We start from the raw sequence: 10,385 nt of genomic DNA, 5'->3' as shown, positions 1-10,385 counted from the left end.
AAGTGGGGTGGGGGGAACAAAACACAACCATATACTCACATGACCACTTCCTAGCTGCTGAGATACTGGACAGGAAAATGATTAGGCAAGTACCTGTGAAATATGTTTCAGAGCCCCGCGCTGGCCGCAAGGGCTCAGCAATGCTGGCTCCTTTCACAGGAAGCCTCAGCACAGCCTAGGTGGTGGCCTCCACCGTTTGGGTCCCAGAAATATCCACTCACACCAAACAGCTGCCAGCCAGGCCACCAAGCTGCAACAGAGCATTCCGGCCCTTGCAATCCCGGCTAGCCCCACAGTTCTGCTTGGCAGTTCACCTTTCTGCAGGTCTACCTGGCCCCATACACTTCTACAGTCAAGAAACCGGCCCTGGGAGCCAAGATCCCAGGACAAGCAGTAGTGCCAGCTCAGGCCCAGGCCCAGCCCTCATCCCATGGACATCTTCATCACTTCCCTTATACCATCTTCCTCTTTTGGTCATTATTTCACATGCCAGCTCAGGGCTAGAGTATGTATCTAACACGCATGAGACCCTGGACTTGCTCTTCAGCTCTGACAACACACGCCTGAGGTGATGCCAACTGAAGGCCTGGCAGGAGGGAACCTAAGTGGCCAGTCTGATGGAGAACCCTGGGCACAGGGCGGTTTCTCCACCAGGGCAAGCTGAGTCCTACTTGTGACATCTGGTCAGGATGGTGCCAATGTGGTTGTGACCCCACCGCTCCTCTCAATGCCTCATTCCCGGATACTTGAGGCATGCCAGCTCACCCTATACCTGCAGCTCCAAGGGATCAGCACCACAGCCTGGCTTCAGGGGCCTGACCTACCTGGGTCAGCTTAATACCACACACGACAGCAAGGCCACTGGGCTACGAGCTGGTCGGCACCCATCTTCACCATCCCCACCCCAGGCTGCAGGGCCAACCAGGTGGCTGTGCTTTGGGACACATCATCAAGCCCAGTGGAGTCCAACACAAGGCAAGGTGCTGAGAGCCCAGATCCAAGGTACTGAAACTATGGTCTCCTAGCAACTCAATTCCTGTAAATACAGCCTACGTGAGTGACGCCCTCCTGCTGGCCTGGCCTTTCCAAAGGCCCATCCTAGGGCCTGGGGAGATAGCTCAGTGGAATAAGCACTTGCCTGGCAAGCACAAGGACCTGAGTTCAATCCCCAGTTCCGCCAAAAAAAACAAAAACAAAGGCCCATCCCAGAACGGCACACCACTCTACTGTGAGGTATGGTCCAAAAGTGGGTGGCTTCCAGGGGACACACTCCCCAAGTAGAAGAGTCCTCTGCAGGTCTGAAGCAGGGTGCTTAGAGATGGCCCCTCACCAAAGACAGTGACTTGGGCAACGTAGACATCATCAGCTTCACGTCCTCATCCACGATGTCAAGAGCCAGAGACTTCCGCACTTTCTTGATGGGGCTCCGCCGCGGCTGCAGGTGGGGAGGAGATGACAGGGGTGGGCCTCAGAGATGCCTGTGGCCAGTGCCCGGGTGAGCATCATCACAGAGCCAAGCCTGCAGCAGCAAAGCTTCAAGCAAGGCCTACCTGGCTGGGACTTGCTGTTGGGGAGATGGGGGACCAGGTACGCCAGGACCATTATATTTTGTGCTTAGGGTAAGTCCTGTCCTGACAGACTCTACAGAAGCGAGCCGGACACAACACAAATGTCCACCCACCAAGAAACCTGCTCTTTACCCCTGTATAGACCAGATACAGCCCCCAAGTCTACCATATCAGGTATGTCCCTACACATGACCCGGTAGAGAACCACTCAGGGGCACCTACAACACACACACAGAGAAGCACGGGACATGTCCCTCGCGTATCCCTGATGAAGCAACACGCCCGCCCCAGCCCTGCACTTCCTGGAAGCAGGTCAGGTTTGTCTACTCCAGTACAGGAGGCTGTGGCATGGACCTCTCCCCTAACCAGATGCAGCAGTGGAGCAGCGCACACACTGGGCCAGCGAGGGCCCTGCAGGCCTCGAGCCAGGTTCCGTCACCTACACAGGGAGCAGGCCACTCCAGCCTCAGTGCCCACCTCCCCACCCACCTTGTCCACTCCAGAGCTCCTATCTTTCCCTAGAGAAGAACAGTCTGGAAAAACTAGGGCACAAATACAAAAGACACGAAGACTATGTCCGTGGCTTGGACAGCCAGAGGCAGTGAAATGGGAGGGAAGCTGCTCTAGAGTTTGGCATTTGCGTCAACCTGGGGACAGTCTCTTCCCTGTCCCTCTCACACCTCCTGAGTAGACACCTCCACTGTCCTTACACGGCCCACAGCTCCAGCAGGGTGCTCTTGCCTGGCCAGCCTTCCTGACTGCCGTGCCTCCATCCAAAGGAGGCCCTGGGAACCTGTGGCCCTTTCAGGTGGTGAGGGGTGTCTGTCTCTACTGCTGAACTCTAAGAGGTCCCTGGGTTCTAACTGCTTCCCCACCACCACACCCCTCCCAGCACCCACTTCAGAAGGGTCTAATCACAGTGCTGTAGAGGAAGTGAATTACTAAGTGCTGGAGGGGCCCAGGCGCATCAGTTCCATCAGCGAGGCTCCCACCTTCCCCAGCGCCTCTTCCTCCATGGCCCCAGTCACTCACCGCAGGCTTCCTCGTTTGCTTCTCGGGCCTCCCTTCATCCTCAACAATGAGCTCAATGCCGGCCTCAGACCGCAGCACTTCCTTCAAGTCCTCCTCCAAGTGTGGAGTCTGGGGCTGTGGGTGGGGCGGAGGCAGCCCACCTGAGGCCCCATTCTTGGCTGGGACAAGCCCGCTCATTGGGACAGCAGGACAGAGCAGCCACTGCTGGAGTCAGGATGTACGCTGACCTCAGATGCACCATTCCCAGCCCTTAACTGATCTGCTCTGGACAAGTGGATTAAGACGACGAGGCATCCTTAGCTCTCTGTGCCACACCAACAGACACCAGGGCCATTTCCCTGGTTCAGGCTATGGGCTCCAGGAAACCTCTGCAGTCTCCATGGCAGAGACCAAGCAAGGAGACAATTCCTGAGAGCTCTTCTCCGCCCATCTGCCACTATCTGCCTGTCTCAGAAAGTCCAACATGCCCTCAATTTTTTTTTTCATGGGGATAGCATGATCATCCCACCAACTAGAAGGGGAGAGGACAGTGTGCTCACTGCTGAGGGAAGATGCCCAGCAGCCACAATGAGGCCAGCCACAGCAGGCCCTCCGGAGACTTCCCAGATGTAGTAAGAGCTCAAGTTAGCCAAAGCCTCTGCCATTAGAAGCAATCAGCCACGCTGCAGAACCAGGACTTGAGACCTCCTCCCCTTTCCCAGCACGGACTTGTCTTCCTAACTGTAGCACGTGCTGAAAGCAGCTCACCATTTACGTAGCATATGGTTAGTGCTGGCCTCCGCCCTCCTACATGCCAAGCTCCACTTGGATGCTACAGCATCTCCAGCAGCACAGGCCAGCTGGCATCTTCCTGGCACACTGACGGCACTCAGGAAATGATGAGATGACAAGAACAGCCTGAGCAGCTCCATTAATAAAGATAGGACGGCTGCACCTTCTTGGGAGAGAAGCCAGGAATCCCAGAGGGAAAGGCTCGTGAACCCACCATGCACAGACCCGAAGGACGTACCAGGGGCTTCAGCGGCCCGTACTTCTCCAGGGCATTCTTGAACGGGGTTGGTGTGTGGGGAGTGTTGTCCATGGAGTACTTCTGATCTGGGGTTACAAACCTGCCAGGGGCCAGAGGAGGTGGCTCAGCGACTGGGCGGGGCGGGCCCCCTGCATAGGCTTTCTTCTCGTCAAACTGACCCGGCTGCCACTGTCAGCTCTCTGGGCCAGGTCAGCCACCTGGAGGGCTAACTTCAGAAACAAGACAAGACAGAGGGGCAGGAGGCAGAGAACGCAGCTTGCCCACAGTCCAGTCTCAAACTTTCCAGAAGAAAGGCGGTCATGCAACCACATTCTCAGTACAGAGTGATGCAGGGGACCCAAGAAGACCGCCTTCCCGTGCAGCCTCTCCAGAGTGAGGTGAGAGGCTCAGTTACACAACGCTGAAGACAGCACTCCCTCAAGCCTCACATCCTCAGTGGAAACAGAAAGGTGGAGGAAATACATTAGCAATGTGAAACCTAGGTAGGAAAGGGTCTGCCCAGAAACAGAACCACTAAGACCTTTCTCTCTGATGTGGACGCAATACATGCTGTCTACCCACGACAAAAGAAGCCCACAGAGGAAGGGGACAGAAGAGGCATCTCACTCCCAGCACCAGGACTGGGTGAAAGGGCAGGTATGCGTGTAGGTTCCAGACCCACACATGACCTCTTGAGCAGGGTCCATTTGGTCTTGGTCACCTGGCCTGGCTGACAAGGTATAACCACGACAGCTGAGAGGAACACACCACTACCAGGACCACAGGGGCAGAGGCCTGCTCCTGGGCAGTCTGCCATGTATGTCATGCCACCGGGAGATAAAAAACTATAGAACAAGCACAGTCCATTCTCTTTCTCCCTTTTTTTTTTCTTGCTAAGCAGTTCAGGCTGAACTTGAGCTCACCTGTAGCCCAGGCGGTCTCCAACTCAAAATGATGCCCTTGCCTCAGCCTCCTGAGTGCTGGGATTACAGACATGTGCCACCAGATCAGCTACAAAGATACTCTTTTACCTTCTATAAGGAACACTAAAGACAGGTAAACACATGTAAAATGTGAATACCCTGAAGTTCAAACTACACCTCAAAAGGAGAACCTGACCCAGGATTAAGCACCTCCAGGGGCCAAAGGAAATAAATGTCAGGAAACTCCAGAGCCGCCTTGATCCACAACGTCAGCAAGACGGGACATGCGTGCACACTCAGAGGCAGACAGACACACAGGTACACAGGTGTACACACACACACACACACACACACACACACACATATACACACCCCAGAAACTTCGGGAAGCCCCCATGAAAAAGAGCAAGAAAGTCTGCTTGGCGAGAAGTCCAAAGTTCCCAGTCAGAGGGCTTAGCAGGTCAGGGAAACCATGGAAAGCTGCACTGGATGTCAGAACAATCCCCTGGCACTCTTCCAGGACAGACAAAGGGCTAAAAATGAGTAGGCCTGTGAAGAGGCAGTAGGAGTAAAAAGGCTAAAGAGCTAGGTACAATGGCACACGCCTGTACTCCAGTTTGAGACCAGCTTGAGTTATATGCCAAATAACTCAGCAAATGCAAAGGGTGACAATAACCCAGCGGTCAGGCCGACACAGCCGGCAGGCAGGGGGCACTCACGCAGCGTGCTTCTGGTGCAGGGGTGTCTTATCCCGGTGTAGGGGCGTAGTGACCACCACCTTTTGGCTGCACACTGGAGTAGACGTCAACGAGGGGCTCTCCAGCTCCAGGGTGTCCTGTTTGTTCCAGAAGTTCAGAAACTGCCAGGAGGGAGACAAGACAGAAGGTGTCTAACACATGGATGCTCTAGGCCCCCTGGAGCAGCAGCAGAGTCAGGAGACCCTACCCATGATACATCTGTTCTGAGGCTCGGGTTCCCTTCCACCTACCAGGCACCAACAAAGACCAGGACAAATGGACAAGAGTCCAGCCAGTTAAGTCTGTATAGACCCTGGACTCGTCATGGCCTTCTCCCTGGCTGTTACCATGGAGTGGTGAAGACAAAGAAAGCTGACTGTGAGGACTCCTTTCCCAGGGATGTAAAACCAGCACCTAAGGCTTGGAGGGCGATACAACACTTAGAAAACACCTACCTACACCACGCTCAGCACTTGACACAGCTAATTCTACTTAGCCCCACAAATCTAGAGACTCAGGCACCACTGCCCTCCCCCTTTGCAGAAAAAGGTGTGAGGTTCAAGTTCTTGCACTGGGTGCTGCAGGGGAGACTCAAACCCAGTCAGAGGCAACACGCAGTATCACCAACAATCACCAGCTCAGAGGGCCCCTGCAGCCGCAGGTGCCCACTCAAGGCCATCCCTGGAGCAGGCAGCCACTCCCATCACTCCTAACTGTGCAGCTCCAGGGCCACCCTTTCCCACCTTCATGCCTTTGCCTCAAGCAATGCAACAAATCAGACGCTCTTTGCACGAAGCCTAAGCTCTTCTCTGGCTCCTCTCTAGATCTGACTCCATCCCCTATGCATTACAGAGCTCCTGGAACAGACCCAGAACCCAGCAACTGACCTAGCGGTTACTCCACAACACTGCTTCCCACACTTCAATCTCAACTGCACAAGCCCATCCCCAGCATGCATTTGTCTCTAAGGGCAGAGCCAGGCCACCTGCAACTCTGCTTATGCAAAGCTGCCGCTAGGCAGATAATCAGGTCTGGGTTCTCCCAACACGTGTGACTCAGTGCTCTTCCTATCTCTGCCCCTGCATTGTCTAGAGCTGCCTCAGCGCCAGCCATTCCTCCTCCTCCTGGACCCCTGGCTAGGAGCCTCCCCTTCACTACTACCTGCCTCTACCTGGGTCTTTTATGAGCTCTCTTCCTGCTGGAGCGTGAGCTCCACAAGAGCAGAGCCAGGTAAGGTTTTGCTCATCTCCGGTCCTCAACACTGAACACAGGGCTGGGTACATAGAAGGTGCTCAACGAATCCTCAATTGTATGTCATGTGAGCCCCACATACCTGGGAGGGTGAGAAGGGCAGGGTCTTGACGGGTGTGCTCTTGGGAGTGAGGCTGTTACAAGAGTCCAGAAAGGACAGGCTAGCACTGTTCTCCGTGACAGGGGACAGGGCCACGCGCCGCTTCTTCTGCCGCTTGAGCACAGAGGGCGGTGTGCCGATACCCGAGCCCCCGACTTCAGTGCTGGGGGAGATGGGGATGAGCTCGCCCCGGCTGCTGCGGCTCAGGTCTGAGATGGTGTGCCCGTCCAGGCGGTACTCGGTCACAGTTGGCCCTGACGAGGCTGACTGCTGGGCTGGCAGTGCCTGTTGCTGCTGTGATGTGTGGGGCTGCGTGGGGCTGCTGGTGATGCTGCCCTCTGCAGGTTCCTCAGGAAGGTCGAACTTACTGAGGTCATACCAGGCATCTGGGTCCTGCCCAGAGAAGAGCTTCAGATGTTTCCAATTCCCACGACTCCCCACTTTCACACCAAGGAACTTACACAAAGCTTCTAGGAGCAAACCTACCATCACCATAGGTCCCCCCACCTTTACCCTGAAAATTACAAAGCAAGCTCAAAGGCTTCTGGAAACAGGGCTCCACTTTGGTGCTGAAGGTAAAGCAGAGATTCAGACCCTAGCTGCAATTTCTGGTTCTTAGGACTTGTCATGGCCTCAGGTTCCATTCCTAAGGGTGGAGGGTAGCTTAGGGAAGAGCTGACTTGAGGTTCCCACTCCCGAGGTCCTGGAATTGATGAAATCCAGTAATCCAGAAACACATCCTACAAGGCCTACCTAGAGGGATGCTACAGGGGAAGACAGCAAATTTCTGCAAAGGCTGTGAGTCCGTCAGCAGTAGATGGAATCACAGCAACAGCCTGTGCTCGGAGCTAGGGGCTGGGGCTGACTCGGGCTAAAGAACCAGGAACAGGGGCCCTCACTTAAGACTAGCGGGTGTGGCTCCAACTAGGAGCTCTCTCCAGAAGGGCTCGATATACAGTCCGTGCAGTAACCACAGCATGGCCTCACACTGGTCATCCCGTGCGGCCAAGCACACTTGCCTCTCCAGAACGCAGCCTGAACCCCAGCACTTGTGCCCCTCTCCAGGGAACCTAACCGAGTGTGCGCCACAAACACTGCCCCCCTGCGCAGCTGCCCTTGCGGTTGCCCGTGATTCTGTGCATACTCCACACGCCCTGCTGCTCCCACTGGGAGCCCTCGGAGGGCAAGGACTGCACGGTGACCACGTGTGTGTCCCAGGCATTTTCAGGGCTGCATCAGTAAAAGCAGCAAAATGACACAGGGAGAGAAAGAACGCAGGCCTACGAGAGAGCCGCTCTGGGCTGGGGATGCCCTGTGCCCACTATGAGGTGACCAACATACCGACTCGAGCAGGTCCAGAGCTTCAGAGAGGCTGGTGCCCACAGCAGGGATGAGGAGGTTTGCTGCCTCCACCACCCACTTGTAGGGCAGGCTGATGTCCGGCGAGGAGCCCTCCTGGTCCTCCTGCTTGGGCAATCCCAAGGGCTCTGGCCTGTGCGCTGCACCCTGCTCCGTGGGGACGGGCTCCTGCTCCTTAGAAGAAGTAATGGCTACGGAGGCTTCCTCCTCACTGCCCTCCTCTTCCTTCATGGCAAGAGGTGCCGGGGGCCAGCCAGTCACAAGACCTTCCTGTTACACACAAGGGGACACTGTTTGTATGTGTGTGCTATAACAGACTGCAGTCACTTCGAGCTAATAATGTATAATCTCAATCTGAAAATTAGGAAACAGAGATGAACCCAAATTCAGACAACACTTCAAAAAGTATCAGTAACATGAGACACGAGATAAAATACCAAATACAGTGTCAGATCCTGGGCTAGTCATGGAGGGAAAAAATGGAACATGGATGATGGATAGAGGTCCAAAATTAAGCTGGGCATGGTGGCAAATGCCTGTAATCCCAGCACTTCGTAGGCTGGGGCAAGTTTGAGGCTAGCCTGAACTACATAGCAAGCCTCTCTCAAAAAACAAACGTCCAGAATTAATGCTAAAGTCCCCAAATTGGACACAATTATACTATGGTTATGTAAGTGAATAAATGTTCTTATTCTTAGAAAATCCCTACTAAGTTACTCAAGGAGGAAAAATCTAGTAAAAGTTTCTCAGATTGCTCAGATATGTAAAAGTAGAGAGGCAAAGATAAAGGAGCTGGCAAAATTTAAATGCCAACAAACCAGGAGAGCACATACAGTGTTCTTTCTGAAACCTTAGCAATCTTTCCCACAGATCTTACGATAGAAAAAAAGGAAATAAAGAAAAACCCAGGCCAGGAATATAGTTCAGTGGCATAAGGACCTGTCTGGCAAGCGCAAGGTTCCATATTCAATTCCCCAGTACCACAAAATAAATAAATAAATAAATGAATAAATAAATAAATAAATAACCCAAAACAAAAACCTTTGCATTAATACTCTCCTGGCAGAATCCTAAAAATAAACCGGGCATATTAATCTGATGGACGCCAGAGCAGGCTTGAAAATGGCAAGTGGAATTAAACACAGCCACCTGGAGGGCAAGAAGCAAAATCCCAGAGGAATGGGCAGGCACATGGTGGGGGGAGGGGGGGCGGGCGCAAGGACACAGCACGAAACAGGGGTTTGAACAGTGCCCGGCCAGTGAACAGCTGACTTCAGACAGACGATGTGAGTTCCAGCTTCTTTGCCTACGAAATGAGGACACTAAGGTTTGCACCCACAGGTGCGACATGGACCAGTAAAGATACGCAAAGCACTCAACATCACGGAGGCTGTTATTACCGCGGCTGTCAAGAGAATGTCATGGGGCTGGTGAGATGGCTCAGTGGTCTAAAGCACCTACTTAGAAAGCTTAGCAAAGCACAGGGACCGCGGTTCAATCCCCCAGCACCACATGCCAGCCAGCTCCGCCCCCTGGTGGGCTGAGCTGGCCACACACACACACACACACACACACACACACAATAAATAAATAAACTTAAAAAAAAAGAGAATGTCATAAAATTTGGGGATATGACGAAGAGACGTGACTTAAAGCTTTCAATTGTTGTAAAAGAGGGTACCACAATCACTTTAAAAGATACTACTGAAAAAACTTACAACCAGGCAAGGCGGTGCACACCCATAACCAGCACTCAGAGGTTGAGACAGGAGGACTGCTTCGAGTCTGAGAGCAGCCTGGGGGCTACAAAAAGTGAGCACAGGGCAAGCACGAACTGAGTAGCAAGACCCTGTTATTAGAGGACAAAAAAAAAAAAGAACCCCACTTAAAAGCAGTGTATAGTGGCACATGCTTATAATCCAGATTATGGGAGGCTGAGGCAAGAGGTTAGTAAGACAGAGTCCATCGTGAGCAATTCAATGATATAGTGAGATCCTGTCCCAATTGTAAAAAAATTTTAAAAGACCAGGGGATGTAGCTTAGTACAATCACATGGGGGGTCATTTCATAGTTTCTCAGAAAGCTAAGAATACATTTAATCATATTTACCCAAGAGAAGCAGAAGCTCATGTTCATGCAAAACACCTGTCCACGGTGCCAGGAGTGCAGCTACAGTAAAGCACTCAGCATGCAGGAGGCCCTGGCTTCCACCCTCAGCACCAACAAGACCAAAAAAAAAACACCTACACAGAGGTGTTTACTGTGGTTTTATTTGTAAACACTATACAGAAACAGTATCTCCCTGCTAATTAATAAACTGTGGTATATTCACACTACAAGAATATTACTCAATGATAAGAATGAATAAGTTAGCTGGCATGGTGGCGCATGCCTGTAATTCCAGCC

At 53.0% G+C, this 10,385-nt stretch overlaps 1 protein-coding gene across 1 annotated transcript in view; it reads right to left on the bottom strand.

Moving 5' to 3' along the window:
• The window catches only part of Mybl2 (MYB proto-oncogene like 2), a 36,230-nt gene that overhangs the window by 1,393 nt on the left and 24,452 nt on the right, over positions 1-10,385 (bottom strand). The window contains exons 7-12 of the mRNA XM_004630921.2: positions 7,962-8,249; positions 6,603-7,013; positions 5,252-5,391; positions 3,610-3,709; positions 2,601-2,714; positions 1,331-1,435 (exon numbers count right to left, since the gene is read on the bottom strand). Coding sequence (XP_004630978.1) covers positions 1,331-1,435; positions 2,601-2,714; positions 3,610-3,709; positions 5,252-5,391; positions 6,603-7,013; positions 7,962-8,249 — 1,158 coding nt within the window. The remainder of the gene's footprint in view (positions 1-1,330; positions 1,436-2,600; positions 2,715-3,609; positions 3,710-5,251; positions 5,392-6,602; positions 7,014-7,961; positions 8,250-10,385) is intronic.

The sequence above is a fragment of the Octodon degus genome, unplaced genomic scaffold (assembly GCF_000260255.1).
Source record: "Octodon degus isolate 3935 unplaced genomic scaffold, OctDeg1.0 scaffold00037, whole genome shotgun sequence".
Lineage (NCBI taxonomy): Eukaryota > Metazoa > Chordata > Mammalia > Rodentia > Octodontidae > Octodon > Octodon degus.
This window is presented reverse-complemented; position numbering and strand designations above follow the sequence as displayed.